Source organism: Myripristis murdjan, chromosome 24, assembly GCF_902150065.1.
Source record: "Myripristis murdjan chromosome 24, fMyrMur1.1, whole genome shotgun sequence".
Taxonomy (NCBI): Eukaryota; Metazoa; Chordata; class Actinopteri; order Holocentriformes; family Holocentridae; genus Myripristis; species Myripristis murdjan.
In genome coordinates, this window is record NC_044003.1 from 12,056,791 (window position 1) to 12,081,712 (window position 24,922).

Below are 24,922 nucleotides of genomic sequence, written 5' to 3' on the forward strand. Positions count from 1 at the left end.
AAGTGAGCTTCAGTGTTGCAGTGAATTATCTCAATTTAAAAAAAAAAAGTGAAAAGCTTTCATGAAATGGATATACTGTGGATATACTTTGAATGGTGTTGCGTCAGTTGGACTTTGTGATTTATGATTTATTTCTATAGTAATTTGGTGGGATACTTTAAAATGATGGATTGCTCTAAATTGGGTTGCAAGGATGTAAGCATCCTTATAAACATTTTGAATACCTCCACTGAAGCATGAACAATTGTGTACCGTTGCCTTCCCACATGTAGCCTTGCTCCCTTCGCCATGGAATTTACTGTGCTGAGAGGTGGGACTTTGTTTCTGTAACACCCCATTGAAGTAGTTTTGGGAGTTATGTCTGTGAGCCCAGCCTGTGTTGTACTGTACACTCACATCCAGCCTCTCTATTTATCAGCTTCTCTGGGGAGGACTAAAGGAAAATCAATCGGGCTCCTCTGGTCTGGGGTTTAGGCTGTAATTAAACGCTACAGAAGGCAATCTCACACCCGGCACCAGGAGTGGAAAGGCTTTGCCTGCGCAGCATTGATTTTTACACCTTCAGTAACACCTCTGAGTGTGTGTGTGTGTGTGTTTACCCCTCCCTCCCACACTTTGTTTCTCTCTCTTAGACACAGACACAGAGAGACATGCACACCCCCCGCCCCCCTTCCCTCTCAAAATTGACTCAAGCATGCATATACTTACAAATACTTACACACACACACACACACACACACAAGCACATAACATCACTCCTCCAGTGTCTATCTCCCTCTCATTCGGTGGATGCCTTTAATTATACTGTGTGAAGTGGGGGCCATATGAGCTTGAGGTGGGAAGCTGTTACCTCTGTCTAGTCAGGAAAGGTGTGCACTCAGCACTATCAGCTAATTGGAGCTTCCCACCATGGGATTTGCAAGTTGAGTGAATAATTTGTCAAAACCCACAAGAAGCCCTCGCCATCCTCGTCGAGTTATTGACTCAAAATCTCAGTCAAGTGGATAATGCGTCAAAAACATAAAATCCCTCTATACCCTGTTGTGAGGCTATTGACATTCAGCAGATGTAAGGGGAGGGGAAAATGGATATTTTCTGTTTTGATGGCTGATCAGAGAGCTCTTTTTGGTCCCTGTTGGCCAGAGTAAGACACTGCTGGGGCAGATCGCAGACCTTAAAAGAAGGAGGAACAGATTTTCAGAGAAAGAGTTTCCTGGATTTTCCCCTGACCCACACAGGCCGCAACAATAATGTCAGCCTCAAAATCAAGGTCATATGTACTGCTAACTAGGGTTCTACTATGTATCAGCCAGTCATGTGGTCCTCTGCCAAAATGACCACAGCTTCATTAAAACAGTAAATTTTTTCCTTTCTACATTTTATTTATTTATATATTTGTTCCACAATCCTTTTTAAATAAGTTCTAAATTTAATGCTGGAGTAGGTGTGCAATTCTTTGGACTAACAGAGATTTGATTGCTGATCAATATAACACCTTCAGCCATAATTTAATGTCCATTAAACAAGCACTTACAGTGATGTAAGTGAACAAGTGAAACAAAATGGCTTAAATGTTTTCTATTAAACAAACAAACAAAACAGTATCAACAAAATTGTTGCAGTTCTCAGTGTGTAGATCACCATAATGTTAGGTCTATTTTTTTGTGCTTGTTTTGAAATGAATCATGAACAATTCAATTTAAAACATTTTTATATTGATTCAGGCTGATGTCAGAGCAATTCATCCTCTTCATTTATTTTAGCAGATTGATTCAGTTCAATCAGCAGAATTTATAGTCTGTGCAGCAGTGCAATCAATTAATTTTCACACACCCGAAGCTACAGTAATCAGAATTGCGGGGTTGAGGGACGATTGAAGTGAAGACTGTTAAAACTCAACTAACAAATTAATAAGTGCATAATTTAATGGTTGAACCTATATGGTTCTATTCAGCCTGATTAGCTTATAAATGATGCACCAATGCCACTTGAGTCTAAATTGAGTTGAGTCCTTGTTATTCACAATTTAAGCTAACTGATGTTCTGTGCCACATTTTCCTGCCATTGAGATGTTGGGGTATTTTAGTGTTGCATGATGGTCTTAATGCTGTTTCCAAGGCCTTTGCACCCTGGCAAGAATAACATTTTGCTGATAAAAACTGAATACTTGTATTTATTATTATAAAAATGGAAAAAATATGATTTTCCTTTGTTTTTAGTGTCAATGCTCTTTGAGACTCTACTTTTGACAGACATGCCAACCTCTTATCCAATCTTCAGGAAACCATCAAACAGCTGCAGGAGGAGCTGAGGAGCATTGAGGAGGCAGAGAACCTCTGCATGTCCTTCTCTGATTGGCTCAGCTCAACTCAAAAGAACTTTCGAACAGTGATTGACAGCTCTGAAGCTCTTGATCGAGTTGCCATGGAGAGAAAGATGAAGAAATTGGAGGTATGCATTTATTTCCTTGAGTGCCTGCTGTGTTTGTGTGTGTGGTTCGATGGTTAAAATTTAGCACATAATTCTGTACCTCCATAGAGACATTTGTTTGCAAGATACAGCACTGCACTCAGTGCACCTCCCTGAGCAGTTTGCAATAAATCTGCACTGATATCTGGTGTTACTGTACGCTCTGCCAAACTGATGAGCTTGCAAGACTTCAGTTTGTAGTGGAAAATTTTAACATAAACTCATCTGAAGTCCAATATCCCAGCCAGCAGAAATGCCCTTTTCCAATCTACTCCTCTGCCAAGCAACATAAGGTACCTGCTTGTAACATCATAACATTAAGTGTACAGATTGTTTCTGGCAGTGGAGCTTAGCCAGCAAAATCTGCATGGACAATCTGTAAAGCTAGCAAAACATTCAGTCGAACTATAATATTTGGATAGTATTCAGGACAGACAGAAACTCAATTGTAGCAGTTTCTCTCTGTGTCAAATGGGCGTTGGTGGGGAAATAGCCCTGCTTGTACACACACACACACACACACACACATACACATACACATACACACGTAGGCACTGCAATAAAAAGAAAATCACTGCTATAGTTTGCTTGGCACAGTTCATATTGAGTGTGAAGAGGATTGGATGAGTATGTGTGTATCGATCGGCTCTTTATGAAGACAAAGCGGGTGCTGCTTTGGAGGAAGCTTGCTAGCTGCGAAAGACCCCCCACTGTGAGGCAGAGGATGAAGAAGCGCCGGTGTCAGGAGCCTGCTGGCACAGACACTGTAATTGATGCGGTGCCCTTACCGCTTCACATCACACACACACACATACACACACACACACACACACACACTTCTCTTCTCAAGCACTCTACTCATATAACAAAGGCCAAAGAAAGTACTAACTAACAAGCTGCAGGAAAACTCTCAAATGCATGTGATGTCAGGATTTCACACATTTTCTCCCTCCTACTTTCTTTGTTTCTCGCTATTTCTTTTCATTTCTTTTTGTCTGTCTCACACACAGAAATGCATTTACACACATGCACACCATGACTCACAAACACACACACACACACACACACACACACACACACACACACAGACATAGACATATAGACATCTACAGTATGTCATCTGGTGTGGGCTTTGCGGTAATCCATGTCTGGGATCAATGCTCCGTCTCTGCATAGGGACTGAATACATGCTGTCACCACATGTGTCCTGCTAGCACTGCAGATGACACTCCGGTGCTCCACCACTTAGTTATTGTTCTGCACCGAGAACTACAAGTCAGTTCACTGAGCTGGGATTATTAGGCATTGACATTAGGGCCAGTATTCAATAGTTTTGTCAAGGGCCATTAGTTGAACTGGGGCCTCATTCAATACTGAATTGTAATTGTGAGATTGTGACCACTGTTTCCTCCCAGCAGACTTTGTGCCACCACTGCTCCAGGGATTTTGTCAGTGGCCTTTTTTTGCCCTCTAAATCTTAAGGGCATTTTGGCCAATTTAATTTCATTATGGGATAATATTTTTGCATTGCATGTTGCTAAATAAACACTTCCTTTGTAACATTTAATTCTATTTAAATCATTTCAATCAAAGAATTACATTCTAATTCTAGAAACTTGCAGCAGGCCTAACAAAGAGGACTGTGGTTCCTCACTCTAACTTTAACCTGTCCATTTTCGGCCCCTTAATTGTTGTCTTTTACTTAGTTGACCATGATACAAGTAGTAATATTCATGTATGAATATCTGACAGCTCAAAATAAGTATGTAATGGGTAAAATGAAAAAATAGGGATGCTTGCTCCTGATTATTTGTTCACATGTTTTGTGCAGTCATTTTTTTTAAAGTTCACGTGAATTTCTGTTGCAGTAACACAGCTTGGATTCCCCTCTTGAACAAATAGGCACAGATCAGGATTTAGATTCAAAGTTGATATCAAAACATAACATTGTCTTAGTATTACAAATGACACTAGACCAAAAACTGGAGTGGAAACATGGATAGATGTTGAACCCAAAGCAATGCCCATGAGAATTATAGGGAAAACATATGTTTGAAAACATGTATATATGTATGGTTACTGATGATGCTGTTTATCATGTAAACAAGATTTTGCAGCTGTGCAGAACGCTGAGGACATTATGCTGCTGTTGTGCTGCAATCCATGTATTCAGAGCCGAGAGACAATGACAGCATGGCTAATAGACTGCTCACAGGGTCACTTTAATAATGTCCTGCCTGCGGTACCTCATCCATGCCAGTAAATGATAGCGCTTAGGGAACACGCAGTGTCACAGTAGATGTATTACAGCAGATGATAGAGCTTGAGAACCAGTGCAGAATCAGAAGCCGTATGAGAATGACTATTGCTCACCGAGTGTAGTGGGTGCTCAGTGAATTAGACCTGGTTAATGGGTGCAGACACATTACAAGGCAATTACACAATGCAGAACACATTATGAACAGAATATTACACAATATGCAGACATGACGCACTCTATGACAGCCAACTTTACATAAACAGTGCAAGTATACATTCAGATCTGAAGAAATATTCCAGCGTCAGCAAGCTTGACTGTATTTTAAAATATTATTGTTGTTGTTGTGTTTTGGCTTCAGCAAATGAGAGCTATAGTTATGGCTTTTACGATAGCAAACATATTTTTGGTGCTATGGAGAGCCCCATACATACAGCTCTACATGAAACTTTTATGTTGTTTGAGAGTGAAATAAATATTTCAAATCAGTTTTACTGAAAAACATTTTAAGGACCATTTCAGGAGTTGACCCACTTAATATTATTCTACCATCAACCAGTGCAGTGGAGATTTAATTGTGTGAGATCAAGCAGGGTTCAAACCTGTGTCATCAGTTGCTAATTGTATCCAAAGAGAGATTATGATGCCAAACTGTGAAAAGTGTTTTAAAGCAAGACCACTGAATTGCTGTTTGGATCTTTTTGGAGCCACCAGGTGCTGCATGGAGCTGTGAGTTATTAAAGAACCATTTACTCTAGAGGCTTGAATTATCTTTCATATTGTGGTGGATGTATAATGCACCATTTGGTGCAGAGTCGGCCTCTTAAGAACCATTTTTGAGTGTTTATTGACATGTAGCTTCAACAAGATCCTTGTTGAAACTTGGGATACTTTTAGCTAGTGATGTTGCTGAGAAGGATATTAAATCTGTGGCGTGTGACAAGAGCAGATCTTTCAATATGTGTAAGAAATAATGATCAGCAAGGAACTGCTACAAATATGAATTTGTATAGACTTTCTTACTTTAGCTCACTTATTAACAACATAAATTTATATGATATGGGGATATATAGTGTCTTATATTATAGCAATGATGCAGAGACACAGGCACTGTTATTGGAGTGATGAACATGCCTGCAGCTTCATGTGAAGCAGAGACCATGGACGTGTGCAGACAGACACAGCTCTTGTTATTATATTATCAACAGCAGTAGCTGGAGACCTGGGGTTGTTACAGTGTAAAGCTCCTCTCTACTCAGGCAATAATAGACTGATGATGAAAGCTAGATGGCGTCCCATCGAGTGGAGTCTGTGTGTATGTATGTGTGTTTTGGTTGCCCTGGAAACCCCTGCTGCTACTGCTGCCTGTTAAGGGTCCTTATAATTGGGTCCTCCTTTCATATTATTCGCCATGGTTTCTCTGCACCCTGACCGCTCGGTCTTCTCCGCACCTCACCATGCAGGTGTCAGCCTACCTGATGAGTTCAAAGCCTCCCAAACACACTGCCAGGCAGGCTTTGGTTGACTGGGGCAGCGCTGGAGGTGAAGCAACAAAGGAACGAGTCATACTGTGTTAGGATGGAGAGCTTTAAGTCTTAACACACAGGGAATGTAGAAATTTTGACACATAAACCTTCCAGTCTAAAGTTAGGTTGGCACTTTTGCTCATTTGATAGGATATGTGTTATGTTTTTCTACACAAGCACATACCTGTATTGGCTGTCTTTTTATTGCTTTTGCTAACACAGCAGTGAACAAAATGCTCTCATTCACGGCCTCATTGCTCAAAGTGATGATAAAATCAACACCCATAGCAGGTTTGCATTTTTCCTCTTGCTCTCTGTTGTCCAGACGCTCCAGGCTGAACTCCAACAGGGCCACGGCTTTCTGAAATCCCTGAGGGAGAAGGCGGAGCGGGCAGCAGGCTTCCTGGAGGAGGTTGGGGCCGAGAGCTTAGGAGGGGAAGTCGAGGCCCGGCTCGCCCAGCTGGAGGAGCTGGCTGGTGGGCTGAGGCAGGAGCACAGCACTCTGGAGCGGGCGCTGCTGTTAGCTAAGGAATTCCAGGACCGATACAAGGCTCAGGCACAGTGGCTGGTGGAGACCAGGGCTCTGCTCAACGCCCCGGTGGAGCCCAAGGCTGAACTGTACCAGCGAAGGGCACAGCTAGCCAAGTACAAGGTACAGCACCCACTCCCTGTCTGATTCCTCAGCACCTGACCTGCATGTAAATGAATGAGTCAAGCCTTACAAAGCATAGCATTTAAGGTGCGACTTGCCATTTTGGCAGCTCTAAATGCCAGAAAGAGACAACTGTTTGACAATTTTTTTAACTTTGATATGATATGGCATCAGTAAACAAGAAATATGTTTATGTTTACCAACTGTCTGGAAGGGTTTTATACCAAAGATAATAAAATAATTAGAGAGGCAAAAGATCTAACATTGATGAGTCAGCCATTCTTCAGATGGGGTGCTCATATGCTGCTGTTGAGGAGCAAATTTTTATCAGTTCAGATTTATTACTTGCTCTTGGTGGAAAATTGTCCATACCAAGCACCAGAATTTAATTTCAGACAATAAGGTGAATCTACAATCTCTCAGTTCTTTGCTGCAGCCCCTTTTTGTGATTCAGGTAGGTAATGGATGTTGATTTTTACATAAAAATCTTATCTAGTGTAACTTTAAGTAAGAGGTGCTGTAACCATTTTACCAGTTAACTACAGTTATGTCAGACTTAAGTAGAAACATGCATTAGATCAAATAAATATAAATGCTGCAGACTTAAATGTGTTGTTCTAAAGTTTGTATTGAGAGTTCAGTAAAAAAAAAAAAACAAAGCTGTTTTCTGTGTCTATTGTGCCTCAGGCCCTGTTGCAGATGGTTCAGTCTCACGATGGAGCTGTAAGGTCAGTGGTGGAGAAGGGAGAGGCTCTCCTGGCCTCTGTCCACTATCCCTCCATCAGAGACAACATGAACAGACTGCACAATGACTACACCGAACTCTGTAACACTGCCATGGTAAGAACTCAGGCATAGGAGGCTTGTTAAAGATGTACTGAGTGTGAAAAAATGAAAACACTTATATTATATTCTCATAGATTTCACCCATTAAATGTGGTTAGATCATTAGGAGGAGATGTAGATGAAGGTTAAAGAAGTTGCAAAGAAAAAAATGAAGAAAGAGTTTATTAGGTTAGTCGTCATTAGTATAATATGGGTGTGTGTGTGTGTGTGTATGTGTATGGGTGTGTGTTGAATTCCAGGCCCATGTGGAGAATCTGGAGAGCCAGGTGAAGGAACAGGAAGCTTACCACAGTGAGCTCCAGGAAGTGGAACGCTGGCTGCTCCAGATGTCCAGCAGGATGGTGACCCCTGACCCCACTGTGGGCGGCGGCCTTGAGGCAGCCACTCAGCAGCTGGCCAGGCACAAGGTGACCAATCACAGCGCTTCATTAATGATGTTGTTAGTTTAGTCTGTAACATTTGATTGATAAAAAAAAAAAATGGAGTGTCTTTTTCTTAAGAGCTTTTATGATTATTTGATTTACCATAGTATTTGTTTAATAGATTTTGCAGTGCTTTCCAGCACTTAGCAGATTAGGTTTAAACTTGATGTATATGGAAATGATAAAACTCACAGATTTTAAGCATTGGCAAAATATTGGTTGTCAGCTGTTTCAATCCAAAATGATCCTTGTTGAAATTAACTTTCAAGGCCACACATCATATGAACTGTAATGCAGATAAAACCCTGTGCTTGTCTGTGATTTGACCTTGCTTCAGCTTCATCCACTCTGGCCTATCTAATAGCATTTGACCCCACTGTGTGGTGTTAGTCTGTTCTGATTCCCTGTGTCCTTGACCACTGGACAAGCTGTTATTTTTCTGTTCCTCACCCCCTGACCTGCTCACTAACCCCAGTCTGCTTGGCTCCTCTGTCCAGGCCATCATGGAGGAAATCGCCAGCTTCGAGGATCGCTTGGCAGGCCTGAAGGAGCGCGGAGACGACCTGGTACAAGGCTGTGGTGAGCGTGTCCAGAGCAGGCTGAGACAGCAAGTCCAGGCTCACCAGCAAGGCACCAGAGACAGCTATTCTGCCATCTGTAGCACAGCACAGAGAGTGAGTGAAGAGGAGGAGGGGGAGGAGGGAGGACGGAGGAAAGGGTGGAAGAGAGGGACTTGTATTCTGTATTTGAAGTGGAGGAATGGATTTTGCATATGTATAATTTAAGACATGTAAGGTGCATCCGTGCATTGCATGCACAGACACCCATGCATCCATGGATGTGTGCACCAACAAACACAAACACACACGTGCGTACACACACACACACACACACACACAGACACACAGACACACACACATATATGCACATACACAACGTGCACATTCTACATATCCATGCTGTTAATATTCCAACAGCCTAGGCATCCACTTAATCCTAACCCATTCTGACACCTAAGCCCTTCTCTCAAGATGGTCCTTCTCTGCCAATGTAGAGGGCACAACCAATTAAGGCTGCCAAAGAGAGCTCAACAGCAGCCATGCTTAGACAGACTCCACCAGCCAAAATCACTCTCAATCTCCCCATATTAATCTCCACGCATCCTCTGTCAACTCCACTTTTTTAAGCCAGAGCCAAAAATGGTCACACACCGCTATTCAGTAGATCTGGCAAGCCCTCTAATCCAGCCCCGCTCTGTCATTTTGGCAACCTCTACTCTGTCATCATAGCTCACCTCCCAACACACCACCTCCACCACCACTCGCGCACCCAGTCTGGCATTGTGTGATCCAGCCACACTCTACCACCATGCTGCTGGCGGCTCTACAACTGCGCTTCCAGTCATATGACGGCTGCCAACTCCATCCCAGCCCAGCCCGGCTCTAATATCCTGCCTTCCCCTTGCTACCGTGCCAACCTCCTACCCTCTGCCAGCCCTGCCAGGCAGTTTGCCAACGCATGTCTGTCATTGACTGCCCCTCCCCCCCCCTTGGGCTCTCATATTAACACTGTCAATCAGACCCTGCTGTTGCGCTCTCCCCTGGAGGGCATAGACGCCTCCACATTCAACACCTGTCAAATACAACAGTATAACTGCTTTACTTGTTAGGATTGTAGAGTTTAAAGGTATCAAGGGGGATTTCTGTATTTACTGGAATTTCAAAGCTAATGGTTTTTAATCTGTTTATGTTTCATGGTTTGCTGTACTGATAGGTGTGCTAGTTCAAAGATGGGCAGTCTGGCATTCTTTCTCTTCCCACGGTGCCCTTTCCTGCTTATTTCGCTTTGTTTTTGTATTATTACAGATACATACTGTATATTGCACTGCACTCAATAGAAAAAAATTCCACCTCAGCTTCTTTAACTCATCTGTCTGATTGATCAGTTAATATGCTAAGTGAGTTTCAGGACCATAAAGTCCATTATTAGATAGCCTTATTGTCAAACCGATTTCCAGAGGACTTTACTTTTTGGAGATGTTTTTCTTGCTGATAACTCTTACATTTGTCTGTGCATTCCTTGCAGGTGTATCAGAGTCTGGACCGTGAGTTACAGAGACATGTGAGTCTGCAGGATGCTCTGCAGCAGTGCCAAACCTGGCTGACCTCCGTTTCAGAGGAACCAGAGCCTCCTGCGCATGCTCCTCTCAGCCTGGAGGAGGCGCTACAGCAGGTCAGCATGCTGTTGTACACAAATCAATCTTTGACAGTTAGTTTTCTAATGGTTTGCTTGGGTTTTAATTCACTTTCACAATCAAGTAGTTGCTCTTACTGTTTTCTATTTACACTTACTGTTACTTAATGAAGATGGTGAGCATGTCTGAAATAACAGTATTCATTTTGTGTAGTGATCCTAAGGACATTTTAATTGTGTATTTGCATGGGGTCAGAAATATATTTGCTTATCACCATGGTGGTAAACCTTTTATTAAGAATCAGCTACAGGCAGAAGGGATTGAAAAGTGAACATGATATCCATAAAAAAGCTCAAATGTTTGTTGTTGTTTAATGTGCTTCACTGCTGTATGCCATCATTGTGGTGCAGCTCTGTTATATATGGGTGACCATTTAGTGAAAATGGTTTATTAGGTTTAGTTTTTCACTGGTGATGCTTTTATTTGCTGGTAGGTGAAGCATGAGCGGGCTCTCCAGGAACAGGCCAGTACTTACCTCCAGCTTGTGTGTTCAACCTGTGACCTGTCAGAGCCGAGGGTCAGGGAGACGGCAGCAGCCATCCAGCAGGTCAAACTCCAGGTCAGTCCATTACCCTGCCCACATCAGTCCTAGAGAGAAGCCACAGAGACTTTTGTCTAGTGGTATTTTTGAGGAGGCTGCAGAAATATCCTCCACTGTATCAATATTAATGGGGAGCTGCAAAAATGCTTATTCTGCTGTGAGTATCTTGATTGGTTACTTAAAATCAAAAAAGCACTTTTTAGTTGGCAAAAAAAAAATCCTCAGCTAGGGACAGGGACAGCAAACGTAACCTGAATGATTTGAAAATTTGTGACAAATACTTGCTCCTTTACAGACAGTTTAGTGATTGTGTTTTTTTTTTTTTTTTTTTCAACTGTATGTCCAAATTTATTCCCTTTTCTTTTTGAGTGTAGACCGAGGAGCGTATGCTGCTTAGTGAGGAGGTGGCGGACAGTTGGAGGGATGCTGAGGACCAGAAGGCAGATCTGGAGGTCCAGCTGAGAGAGACGGAGCAGCAGCTTCTGAACCTCACCAGGAGACCTGCAGAACTGGAGCCTAAGATCGCACAGAACCAACTTGACAAGGCACAGGTCTGCTCTTCTTAAATTGTTTTTTATTTAAGCAAGTTTCATTTTACATACATAGCATGTATGTAATTTGTACAAAAACATGATTGATTACAAATGAATAGACTCAAAGCATGAGTTGTGTGTGAAATATTGAGTATAAGTCAAAAGGTGCTTCCAAAATATACATTCATATGTCATCATTCTCTGCTGTGTATCGTGCAGGAGTTCCTTCAGCAGATTAGGGACAGGCAGTCTGAGGTAACCCACTTGAGTGAGGCCATTGCTGCACTGACAGAAGGACAGGACTCCTCTGCCCTGGAGGAGGTAGGGAGTCTGAGGAGGAGCTGGATGGAGCTGGGCCAGAGGGCAGAGGAGCTGGAGTCCCAGCGGGGGGAGGACATGCAACGGAGTGGGGAGTACCAGGAAAGTGTAGTGGCTGTGGAGGAACTCTTCCACCAAGTGTCAAGGGAGTGGGACTACTTAGCCAGGTATCTGCCTCCTTTAGGAGGATGTTTTATTTCGAGATTTCTTTTTATTTTCAAGTTTTTTTGTTTTTTTTTTTTTTTTTACACTTAACTTCTATTTCATTTTTGACTGGAGATTATTTTATGATTTTTCTGTTCCTTCTAGTTTTGAATGTTTTGTTTTGTTGTATGACAGTACATAGATACACAAACAAAGGCCTTGCAACCACCCAACTGTCATATGTGGATCCCCCTCAACCTGTGTCTTTGTGTTCAAAGGGCGGACACAGAGAGCACCAGTGAGCATCTGGAGGCTCTAAGGAAGCTGTCCAGTGACCTGGAAGAGAGGAAAGGGACTCTAGAAGACCTGAGGGACCAGAGACAAGCTGTCCTGCCCCGACTCAGCCTTCTGGACAAGGAGCTGGTCAAGCAACAGGTGGAGTTCCATTATTGCAGTGTAACAACTGTGATTTGACATGAAAATACAGAAGCAACAACATGCAGCTCGTTGCTGTTTTCCCTTTTTTTTTTTTTTACTTGCCTTTTTGCATTTCTCCAGGTGGGACACTTGGAGCAGCGATGGGCCCAGCTCGAGGGCCTGATTCAGCAGAAGATCCAGGACTCAGCACAGACCCTGGAGGATCTGGTGCGGGTGGAAACCCAGCTGAGGGATGCCCGAGAGTGGGTGGAGGAGCAGCGGCCGGCTCTCACCTCTTCTCTAAAAACCAGCCCCCCTCCAGACCTGGCCCAAAGCTTCCTGTTCGACCACCTGAGTGTTTGTGTGGAACTGGAGGCTCGTCAGCAGCTGCTGGGTCAGGCAGTGAGTGAAGCCCAGGCTGTGGCCTCCAGGCTCGGGTTGAGTGAGAAAAGATGCCTGCAGGAGCTTGTTGAACAAGCCCAAACCGAGGTGGAGGCTCTGGGTGCTCGGGTGACCCAAAGGAGGAAGTACCTCAGTAAGGTAGACAGCTGATTTTTATGTTACATGCAAGGAACATTTTCATTATGTCTTACATGCCCCAAGCTGAAAAATTTAAGAAACTGCCAACCTCCTGAAATTGAAAATAATCCCACACCATGACTGATCAGACTTTATGTCGCTATGTAAATGTAGTGTCTCTTTTTCAACTGTTTCAGCTTTATAAGGGTGTAAAGACTCCTTCATTGCATTGATCATAAATTGTATTTATTCAACCACATCAGTCTGCTAAAGGAAATAAATATAGTTAATTGTTATGACTTGGGCCTGAATCAACATGAAATCTTTGAATCAGTCATTAATCATTCACAATTGTTTAAAAAATAGCTAATGTTGTGGTTATCTAACAAAACATTAGAGATTGCAACTTTTTTAATTTAAATATTTTTTTTTTTTTTGCTTAAGTAATTGTAATCTGTGATTCTGACTGCTGAAACTGAAACGAATTGTTGATTCAAATTATGGCTTATAAACCTGAATCAAATTGTTCCAAAAATGAAAAAAAAAAAAAAAATTCAGAAATCAAATTGCCAACAAGTAAATTGTTATTCAAGTTGACTCTCTTCTAAGCCAAAAGTTCACAACCCTAGCACTTAATATTCATTTATTATTCTTCTTTAGGCCTTCACAGAGAGGACGCAGTTCCTCCATGGCTTGGGCAGAGCACTATCATGGGTCCAGCAGCAGGAGAGGAAGGCTTTGATAGACGACCACATAGCACTCCTCCCTGAAGACCTAGCCAAGCAGGTTGCTGCATGTCGGGGGGTCCAGAGTGCCTTACGAGCATACCAAGCAGAGCTGGCATCTCTCTGGGCACAAGGGCGAGAGCTGGAGAGAGATGCCACTGACAAGGAGAGGGCAGAGACCCTGGCAAGGCTGGAGGAGCTACAGGCAGTTTTTGAGACGGCACTTCAGAGGACCACCCGGCGTCTGACAGATTTAGACAAAGCCTTGACGTCCAGGAAATACTTTCAGGTGGATCTGGACAAGACGTGCCATTGGTTGAGACGGGCAGATGCAATTACCTTCCCTGAAATCAGTCTAACCAACGTCGATGATAACGCAGAACTGCAAACACAGCTGTCTAACTTTCAGAATGTCCTCGAACAAGCTTCAGAGTACGAGAACCTCCTACTCATCGTCCAAAGAATAGGCCAGGAAATACTTCCTACCCTGAACGAGATTGACCACTGCTACCTGGACGAGAGGCTGAATGCCCTGCCTCAGCAGTACAACAGCATCTTAGCTCTAGCCAAAGAGAAGAGAGACAGAGTCCAGCAAGTAATCCTGGAGAGAAAAGAGTTGAGCACTTTCTTTGATATCACCTGTAATGCACTGGAGGAACTTCAGGAGCAGTATGACAATCTGGAGAAGCAGACTATCAGTATTAGTGAAGAGGAAGTTGTTCGTCTAAATAATGAATACAGAAATCTGAATGGAAGCTTGTCCCATATTAGCCCTGCCGTGAGAGAACTTAATGGGAAAAATGAGGGGTTTCTCAGTAGGGGCCAGCAATGCAGAACTGAAGAGACACAGCAGCTGGTCCGCCTCCACAACACACTAAAAAGGATGATTGATCAGAAAATAAAACACTCAGATGATTCCTTGAAAGCTGTTGTTGAGTATAATAGAGTATCAGCCAAGCTGGACTCCGAGTTAAAGACTGTGAAAGAGAAACTGGTGAGACTCAAGTCGGACTCAAGCCTAAGTGCCATGGATAAAGTAACAAGCCTTTATTCGCTGCTTGGAAGTCTGGATTGTGTAAGCGCTCATGTAGACGAATGTAACCAACAAATTAAAGGCCTTAGTCTGAACTTTGAGCCCTCTTCCATCCAGGAAATTACCTCAAGACAAAAATCGCTGCAGTCTTTACGGCTGGAAGTAAAAAGTTGTATCGCGGAAAGTGAAAACAAAATTGCAAAGGATGAGGATTTCGTGAGAGAGATTGAGAAAGTGTTGGAGTGGCTGAGGGATATTAAAACCAAATTTGAGGAGCCTTTGACCCTCTCAGAGGTCAGAGTTGAGAAGGTACAAGAGGAAATGAGAAGAGTGAAAAAGGTAGAAGAGGAAGTGAAAAGCAGATTTAAGGTAGCAGATGCCTTGGGAAGTAGAGAGAAGCAGAGATTTAGTAGTAGAAATGAGACGCTTCCAGCCCATGTAGAAGAGAAACTACAGGAGTTGGCCAAGATGGGAGAGGAAATTCAACAGAAAAATAGCACTAAAGAGGTGAGTTTATATTTTACTGGGAAAACTCATTATAATAACATTGTCAGTCTGCTAGTTCCTTCCAAATATACTCACAACATTCCTTGTAAACAATGAAAACCATCAAAACTGATTTGAAAGATATTAAAGTAATGAATTTTAATCAGGATCCTCTACTTTTAATTAATCTGATCCATCATTCATGACTTCAGCCTGCTGAATATTATTTTCCTACCCGTGTTCTTCCATAGTATCAATATTAATAGGCGTAGGGGAGCTGAACTGAAACATCTGACAGGCCTTTTCAGTTTGAATTCTACTTTAAATAAGTACTTAAGTGATGATTAATTTATCAACCTCATGGGGATTTAAAACGGTAAAATGCTGTATCCCAAAGGATTCCATCCACTGTGGTTCATGGTGAATAATAGTGAAAGATAAAATAGTAGATACTTCTCTAATCAGTAAAACTCTGTGGAGAGGAATCACTCATTCCATTCCCTAATGAGGGGATTTTTGACATTTGACATTTTGGGAAGAGAACAAATGAAAACTTGCATTCTAAAACGGAGTACCCATCATTTGGGAAAAGGCACAGCTACTACCACAAAGTGACTGATAGAAAAGTAAAACTCACAATGAAATGTTACTGATGTTACTAGACCTCCATTCATATAATTGTGACATTTTTGCTGGTGGGACCAGGGGTATTTTAATGATAGGATGTGCATTTTTGGCCATATAATGGATGTACAGTTTTTGGAAAGAAGCTGTTAACACAGAGAAATAAAGAAACATGACATGGATTTCATTGGACCGTCATCTTGCATGTTCTAGATGGCTGTGGATCAAGCCCTTTCCCTTATCCGGAGGCACCACATATCCCAGACATCTACCCAGAAATGGCTGGACAGTGCTGGGGTTTTACTCCAGAGTGCCAGCCTGGGAGTGGAGCTGGAGAACCAGACAGAGAGTGTCCGTGAGCTGGACGAAATCTCAGCCCAGGAACAGGCGTTCATGGCTGGGTTAGAGCAGCTGAGGACCTTGGATCCTCTGTTGGAGCATCTTGTTGAACCGGGAGTAATGATGAAACTAAGAGAAAATGTCGAGGCCATGCAGCTGAGAAGTGCAGACATCAAACAGCAGCTGGAGGCTCATAGGCAGATTTTGCAGAGGTGCGTACGTGTGTGTATGTTTTCCTGAAATCACCTGGGGGCCAGGTGATTTCAAGATGCAGTTGGCATGCAATATATATGCATAAGCTACATATTTTTGCCTAAAATCTCACTTGTGCTGATTTGCATAATGTTCTCAGGTGTGTGTCTCTGTGGAGCTCCTTCCAACAAGAGAGAGAGTTACTGGTTGGAGAGATGAATGAGGCAGAGAGCAAGATGGCCATGTTCTCCACAGCTAAAGCAAGCACTATCCAGGAGGCACATAACAAGTGTCAGCGATACAAGGTAGGAGATTGTCTGCCACTGCAGAGCTAAAAACTGGTCTTCCATAAATGTACAAAATGTAGCTATCTCTGCCATCGTAGTATGATATAGTTACAAACTTTGTTCTTGCCATTTTACATAACTCCTGTTTCAGAGGTTTTCCCTTTCAAGAATGAAATTCAATTGGGAGAAACTGGTGTGTATTTTTTGTCATCTTTCACTTTGGGAAGTGTGTGAAGTTGTTTTCCTCCTGTTTCTCCTCTCTTACTGTAGTCACTGATGGCTCAGATCGATACACTGGAGGAGCCTCTTGCTGCTCTGAGAGAGAAGGCGGCAGAGTTGGAGCAGGTCAGCTCTGAGTCCAGCAAAGCCATCACCAGCCACTCTGTGTCATCGCTATGGCAACGCTGGACCAGGCTCTGCAGTGTAGCCCGAGCCCAGGAGAGGGCACTGGAGGATACGGCCAGGGAGTGGAGGAACTTCACTGAGAAAGTAAGAGAAGAGAGACATATTGTTGATGGTTCACTGTGCATGGTTTCCTGTGTATGTGTGTGCGCGGATGTGTGTGTGCGCATCCATATGTTCCTGCATTTGTGAGCGATTGTGTTTTTCATGCATGCATATTTATGGAGTCTTATGCTTGCCACAAGTGTGCCTTCATCCATTCCATTAAACAAACATTTAATGGCAAAGCTGTTTGTGTTTGCATGAAACTTAGAGCTAACTATTACAGCAGTCTAATGTTCTTGCATATTCAATGCTCAAAGGGTTTATGTAGATTTAGGTCAAGCACAGCGACAAACCAGTATGAGTGGGCGTGCTGTGATGTAATTCCAGGCTGCAGGCCAGTGGTATGCTCCTGCCAAACCACTGTGTCATGAAGCATTTTCCCGCCTTCTGACCTATTTAAGGCATGAAAGCTACTGGCCTCCGGCTCACCAGAATTCCCACAAAGCACTGTTCCTTAAGAGGAAATGAGGCCAAACTGTAGGAAACACTCACTTCCTTGTATGTGGCACATTCCTGTTGTCCACTGGCTGTCTGTGGCTTCATTGTTCAGCTGGACATGATGTCATTCGTTACTCGTTAATCTCTTGACTCTGGTTTCTGCCGTGGACTATAACAGGGAGAATAGATCAGTCTTAAAGACTAGCAGGTAAATGTGTAGTAAAACTGAACCATTATAAAAGTCATTTGTACTGTCTTCAATTAATATCCTGAATAGCGGTGGTTAATCTTGTTCCTGTCCTCAACTGTGAGGCTACGTCCCCAACAGATAACAGCACAGAACAGGATACATGCTACAATACTTTGATAAAACACATGTAGCAGAGACCTGCTGACTTCAAATTACCCGAGCTTACTGAGGAAAAATAATCTGGACTGGGCCTTCTTAAAGGTGGTGCTGGATATTAGTGCTTTTACAGCTTAACTGCTTTTTTGACTATTTTATTTTCACTTCACAAAATAATTGCGGAGTCTCAAGACAAATAATACCTCTACATGTCAGTTTTAGCATGAAGAAGTTTGGGAACCCCCACTCTAGATGGCCCTCCAACAAGCTGATTATGACTATTCTTCTACTTTCGATCATTATACAGTCTTGGAAGTGTATTCCCTCACGCACACTCTGTTCCATAGAAAGAAGGCATCTGTGACCGTGAGATGGTGCTGTTCTCTGGGATTGATGCGCTTCATTACCATAATGATATTCTAATGATACCTGTCCATCAAATGGAGAAGCTGCTGTCTTACTTGGTCACTCAGATAATGCAGTTATTCTGGCCCACTGGAGCAAATCCTCCATACTCTCCAACATTATCAGTCATCTGTCTGCCATGTTCTCTGCATCACCTGTTTGTTGAATAGTTTCGAGTTATGGAAAAAGATTCTCCTTTTCTGGGGACATTAAACATCTACGTTAAATTGAATCAGAATTCTTATCCATAGCATGCTGCATAGATACTCTTGTCTTTTTTTTAACGTTCAGATGGAGAAAGTGCGCTCAGTGTCTGCAGACCTCCATGGCCGTGTCCCAGACAGCACAGTGGAGAAGGCAGCCACAAGGGCGGCGCTTCAGAACCTGCTGGAGTACCATGACTCCTTCAGCTTGGAGGTGGAGAGGGAGCAGTCGGCCCTGGCACTTCTCAGGCAGCACAGTCGCAGCCTCAGAGGAGAGGAGGAGGATGAGGAGATGGACAGAAAGTCAGAAAGTGGACAGGATGAGACACTGTGCCTGCAAGAGATCAGGAGCATGCAGGAGCAGTATGAGAGGTGAGGAGAAGGAGACCATAGAACAGTATCACACACACATGCACTGAAAGTCACACAAATACCTAGAATCATTAGAAGAAATTAAATCAGCTATTGCAACTAAAATGTCATGAAGACTACGGTATATTTTGACATGAAAATGGGCCTTTGTTCCCTTGATATATGTTGAGTTGGGTGGAGTTTCATGTTGTTCTGCAGCCAACCAGAGGGGGCAATGAAGAGACAATCTCTCTAAGGACCTCTGTACTAGTTTCAAGCAAAGGGCAGTTTTAGCCCCTTGAGAGGGACAGCAATTGTTAGAGATGTGGAAGAACAGAGTTTATAAATCTTACTATGGTTGCCATATGGCGCTGCCCTCCTGCAGCGACAAGCAGCTCTGAACCTGTGGACAAACCAGTTCTAACCTTGTTTTACAGATCCTTTGTTGAATCGATTTTAACTTTTGCTTTAATTTGTTGGTTTGGTAACCTTAAAGAAAGGTGTAAAGCCAAATTACAGAGAGTGGTGAGTACCTGTTCTAAGATTACAGGGGTGCCCCAGCTTACATTGTTGTTAATGTTTTTTGGTATATTCTCTGTTACTTAGAAGAAATTCATCAATCCACATTTCAAACACTAAAATGATTATGTTCTTATAGTCAAATTTTTGTGGGAAACAGAGGTCTTAAATTAGTTCATGACTTTTAAAATATCCCTTACCTTGAATCACATTCATGCCAGAAATTTGAAAAAGTAGCAGCAGTTTATGTTCAGATGATATACAGAGATTGTCTCTTATTTCTCTGTCATGTCCAGCCTCGTGTTGCAGGTGCGGGCAAGCAGGTCTCAGGTGCAACAGGAGCTGAGAGAGAGAGAGGAGGTGGAGAAGGAGCTGGGCCTGGTTAAAGGTTGGATCCAAGACACTCGTGGCTTACTGCTGAGTCCCACTGCAGACCTGGATTCACTGCTGCAAGAGCTAGAGGTGGGTCGCTACATGAACACAACAAGTTGTTGGATTGAGAGGGGAGACCACCCTGCAGACATTATTACATCAGTAATAAAGTCTTGATTTGTAATGATTTGTTTGCTGCTGTGTATTGCAGACTGCGCATGGTGAGGTCATCAGCAGGCGTCAGAGTGTGGAACGTATGACAGAGCTGCAGCAGTCCAAATACCAGGATCTCCAGGCTGGTCTGCCTTCTGAGCTCAGCATGCAGCTGGCTGAGGTGGCTCTAGCCCTAGGCTCTGCAGAGGACCAGGTAACCTCTCAAGCTACAGTTTACATCATAGTAAATGTCACACTGGTGTTACGTAGTAATTTAATCAAATATTATGATTACAAACACTGTAACTCTGTCTTTGACTGTAGTATGGAGAATTGCTTGTTGGTTCATTTTGGGGTTATGAAGTAAATGGCACCATCATGCCATGAAGATTTACAGATCATTACTTTACCAGTTTTGGGTAAAATCAATAAAGTAAACTGAACTATTGTTGTTACCAGTTCAAGTATGCTAATGCTTTCCAGGCAGTTGGGAGGAGGTTGAAATGCGGGTGTATCCATGATAGGAGTTTTCAAAGTCAATTACAGTGATATTGACCTAAGCGCATAATGAAAAGCGCAAATGTAAAGAACACAGTGGTGGTTACATTGAAGCTTTTATACTTTGATGTGTGTGTTGTTGAATTCCCATACACAGATATCATCCAGTGATCAACCAATCAAAGTGTGTGACCTTGCATAGACTTAAAACAAAGTTTAGGTTGTTTTGCAGGTGCAATTTGCCTAAACAAAGACCTTTTGTAATCCCAAATATACATATGTAAAATAGCATCTGTTCACAAACAGAGATGCTATTTTCATTTAAATATAAAATGTGCTGTAGTGTAGCACTCGGTCATGCCTGTATGAGTTTTACCACATTGCCTGATGTACGAATGCACAGGGTTTTTTCCTTATGCTGGGCTCTGATTGCTCTGCATGGCCTAAGGAGCACATGCATTACCATAATTCTCCTAAACAGTGTGCATTGCAAAAAGGGTTATGAACAAACAAATTGATAAACAAAGCAAACTGGTGTAGCATTGCTAAGTAACATAGTGAATGTTTCTGTCATCTGCTTTAGGTCCAGGCAAGGGAAAGGGAGGTGCAGCAGACCAGAGATGTAAAAGAAGACTTCAGCTCCAGACTTCAGGACATCGAGGGGAAGCTGAAGACCATCTCTTTGAAATTGGGAGACAAGGCTTCTGACCTGGAGGAGGCCAGAGAGGAGACCAAAGTAATCAACCAGACAGATTGACTAATTAGGAGGCAATTAGCCCTCGTTAAACCAGCTATTCATTTTGCAGATGTTGAGGTTAATGAGTGTCTGTGTTGGAATGGCATGAGCTGAATTCTGCCCTTAATGGTGACCCACTTTTGTGAGGAGTTCTCCAGATGGGAGTCTGACCCCCTTCCCTCCTCTGCGCCATCTTCCCATCCCAACCCTCCTCTTACTTTCTTCCCTCAATTATTTTGTCTCCTCCACCCTTCTCTATTAAGTGGCCCCCAAAGCCAGCACTATGTGTTTGGTAATATAAAATCTCCAGTTCAAACAGATGGAGAAAGCCACCTGGGGTATGAGGTTTACTGATGCACTCTTCAGTCTTTCGGCTCACTTTAACTCCCCCTTTTCATTGGTCTTTCTTCACTCTACTCCCACATTACCCTCCCTTTTTCTTATCTCACCTTGTCACCTTTTGACTAATAACTTTTTCTCTCCCCCACCTCCGCCTCTCCTCTGCAGTGTCTTTGTGAGGAGTGTGAAGGCTGTGGTCGCTCCCTGGCAGAGTTGGGTGTAGCGGTGCAGGAGTTCGGGGAACAGAACCCTCTGTTGTGTAAGCAGCTGGGCGACGCCGTGGCCAAACTGGCTGAGATGCAGCGCCACACCACACAGCAGGCCCAGGACAGGGCCAACAGACTGAAGAAGGTGAGAGCCATTCAGTCCACCATGTTTCTTATGGCCATGTAATAGTATGTACACCTCATGAGGACAAAAATAAATTTCTAAATTTGATTGCATGAATGCACAGTAAAATTTTGAACCCGGATACTTCAACATTTTGGCCCAGTAAATCAAAATGCACAATATTTCATCTAGCATCTAGGATTTATGCTGTCGACAAGCCCTTCATTCATTTGTTGTTGCTTCCTCTCTCTGTTGTGAGCAGGCAGAGAGGCAGCTGGAGGAATATAAAGGGATGAAGTCATTCATTCTGGGCTGGACAGAAAAGGCAGAGGCCTTGGTCACTGGCAATATCATCTGGAGCTCTGCTTCCCAGTTGCAGGAGCAAATCCGGGCACACCAGGTGAGAGTCTTAATGAACTGCATAAAGAGCTGTGTGTGCATTTCTTCACAGTGTCTGAAAATTAAAATTGCTCCAGTCAGCTGCTGTTGTAAGGTAAAATAAGATAAGGACTTTAATGTCCTTACTGAGGCAGTTTTGTTTGCAGCTTAAAGGAAATTTACATCACTTACTCCATTCAACCAGACTAAAATACAGCAAAACAGCCAGTAGCCTACATATAGCAGTGCACCTTCAGACAGTATATTAAGACAGGCAATTAATTTCTACTCAGTGCTGTTGGCTGTTGAGCTGAGTGATGGCTGAAAGGATAGAAAAGCAGAGAGTCAAATAAGAAATACAGTTTACAGTGCTATTCATTTATTTATCATTTTTCATATTTATTTTAGCACAAAATTTTGTTTAAAATTGTATTTTGGTCTTTATTTCATACATTTAGCCCTCAATCCTATAAAAGTTGCAGCTAACCACATTCATACAGAACCTTGGAATGATCTCTGACGGCATGTCTTATACTGTATGTTGGCTGGCCTTAATTAGTATAATTGTCCAACACAAAAGGTTTCTTTATTTGACTTGTAATTAATGTTCCCATGGTAACAGGCGTTGCTGCGGGAGTGTCGGGGTCTCCATGGTGACTTGGAGGCCATGGGGGAGAGGGAGGGGCAGCTGGGGGAGGTGCTGCAGACGGAGGGGTGGAGCCAGCAGGTGAAACACCTCAGCAGACGCGCCGAGGAGCTGCAGCAAAGTGCCAAGACTCGCCTACAGAGTCTGCAGGACGCAGCCAAGGTAATGAAGCAAACCTGCTGTGCTTTCAGGCAAGCTTTACAGGTAAAAATGCAGCATGAAATGAAATATGTTAGACTCATCAGGCTTCAGGAATGACACCACCTCAAACATCAGTAATGCTGGATTTCCCGGTTTGTTAGGGACGGTGACATCAAAACAGCCTCATTTGTATTTATATTGTGATGGAATACAGTTAGAGGAACTCATCACAGTTTTCCTTGTAAAAACAGTTGCTTTTGTTTACATTAAAAATGTTTCACCAAAGCACATTGTTTTTGTCCTTGAGGCCTAATAAACATGTTAAATGTATTTCCTATCTCAGAAGACATTTACAAAGCCTTAGAGCTGGTCATGATGTCTTGGAAGAACATGTAATACAAACAATATGAATGCACTTTAGCACCATCAGTGAGCATAAATTCCAGCAATTTTTGGTGCATAAGAAGAGGTGAATATTACTTTACAGTCAGTCACATGCAATAGAGCACATGTAACAAAACATATAACACAACAGTGCCCTCCTATGGCCATTCACCCTGTATTACAATATCAAATATGCTGGCATGTAGGATTGTGTGACAGTGATCTGTTTCGCTAATCTTGTTGTTATACATCTTCAGATGACAGTGTGTTACTAACTGCCACTACTAACACTGGTAATTATAATTCCTATAATGTTTCTATATTTTAGGGGTGGCACAAAATATCCATGGATGGCCAGTGTAGGACTTTTTATTTGGAGTTACTACTACCTTAGTTCGCTTAACTATAAACCACATCTAGATAAATTAGTATATGCAGATGAAGAAGAGATGAAAATAGAAGGTCTTTTTTGGGGGGGTGTACTATACAAATATAACACTTGATTGAAAAAATGTCACTTTTGCAGACTAGTTCCCTTATATTTTAGATATGAATGATGAACTTAACGCAAGGATTTATGAAAGTGATATGTACCATTTTGGAAACTAAAAATAATTGGCTTGGAACGATGACGCTATCTGAGTTGTCCTGATGTGGTAAACACAACACATTTGCTACTGCAAGCAGGTAAAAAATTTATTGCAAATGTTGATGATTCCAGGTTTGTTCAGAAGGTGCAGTATGTGTTACTGCCCCTCAACTCAACTCTGCTTTCTGCTGATATGCCCCATTCCTGTCTCTCCTCAGGACATGTTGCATCTCGAGGCGGAGGTGAAGAGCCTTCATGCCACTCTAGACCAGGTTCAGGTCACGCTTGCCTCCCCTGACCTCAACAGGCTCAGCCTTAGGGAGCAGCTCACACACAGACAGGTACACACACATACACACACCTTTGAAATACTATATCTGCAATCATTGTTTACACTGGATTCATATATTACAGGTTCAGCATGGTGTAATAATGCTGCACATACACAGCACATGCCTGCAGATATAACATGTTCTATGCCCAAACTAACTTAAAGCAAGCAATACAGTTCACTGCTGAACTGAACAAATGTTCCCACTCCCTCATATGTCCCTTTATTCTTCCATAAGCGTCTCTTGGTCGAGATGGAGGGCTTCAAGCATCAGGTGGCAGCGGTACAGCGGTGTCAGAGCGCCCTCCGGCTACCAGAGGAGGTAGTGGCCAGCCTGCCAATCTGCCGCACAGCCCAGACCCTGCAGCAAGAGGCCAGCCAACTGCAGCACACCACCATCCAGCAGTGCAACATCTTACAGGTAGGGGGCAGTACTCGCTTTGCAAATACTGCTGTATCTAGCTGCAGACTTGGAGAACGCCCCTGACGTGCCAAGCTGCTGGCATGCCAGATATGTCCATATGTGCTAGAAGTATAAAAAAAAAAAGGGTCATGTTTTCTTCAAGTGGTTTCTGTCATTGGTTAAGGTTAAGATTAAGGTTGGGATGAGGGATGGGCACAGACTTTATAAATCAGAGACCCCTCTGCAGTCCAGAGCTGGCTGCTTCTCCT

General features: G+C 42.9%; 1 protein-coding gene across 6 annotated transcripts in view; it reads left to right on the top strand.

Annotated features, from left to right (window-relative positions):
- syne1a (spectrin repeat containing, nuclear envelope 1a) overlaps positions 1–24,922 on the top strand; it is a 168,153-nt gene that overhangs the window by 87,445 nt on the left and 55,786 nt on the right. For all 6 annotated transcript variants that reach the window (XM_030047379.1, XM_030047381.1, XM_030047382.1 and 3 more), the window contains exons 67-90: positions 2,281–2,451; positions 6,578–6,904; positions 7,592–7,744; positions 7,990–8,157; positions 8,670–8,846; positions 10,258–10,404; positions 10,860–10,985; positions 11,342–11,518; positions 11,720–11,985; positions 12,241–12,397; positions 12,521–12,919; positions 13,559–15,163; positions 15,980–16,317; positions 16,458–16,602; positions 16,855–17,073; positions 18,572–18,855; positions 19,650–19,815; positions 19,937–20,092; positions 20,960–21,112; positions 21,620–21,802; positions 22,044–22,181; positions 22,782–22,967; positions 24,138–24,260; positions 24,489–24,671. In XM_030047379.1, coding sequence (XP_029903239.1) covers positions 2,281–2,451; positions 6,578–6,904; positions 7,592–7,744; positions 7,990–8,157; positions 8,670–8,846; positions 10,258–10,404; positions 10,860–10,985; positions 11,342–11,518; positions 11,720–11,985; positions 12,241–12,397; positions 12,521–12,919; positions 13,559–15,163; positions 15,980–16,317; positions 16,458–16,602; positions 16,855–17,073; positions 18,572–18,855; positions 19,650–19,815; positions 19,937–20,092; positions 20,960–21,112; positions 21,620–21,802; positions 22,044–22,181; positions 22,782–22,967; positions 24,138–24,260; positions 24,489–24,671 — 6,147 coding nt within the window. The remainder of the gene's footprint in view (positions 1–2,280; positions 2,452–6,577; positions 6,905–7,591; positions 7,745–7,989; positions 8,158–8,669; positions 8,847–10,257; positions 10,405–10,859; positions 10,986–11,341; positions 11,519–11,719; positions 11,986–12,240; positions 12,398–12,520; positions 12,920–13,558; positions 15,164–15,979; positions 16,318–16,457; positions 16,603–16,854; positions 17,074–18,571; positions 18,856–19,649; positions 19,816–19,936; positions 20,093–20,959; positions 21,113–21,619; positions 21,803–22,043; positions 22,182–22,781; positions 22,968–24,137; positions 24,261–24,488; positions 24,672–24,922) is intronic.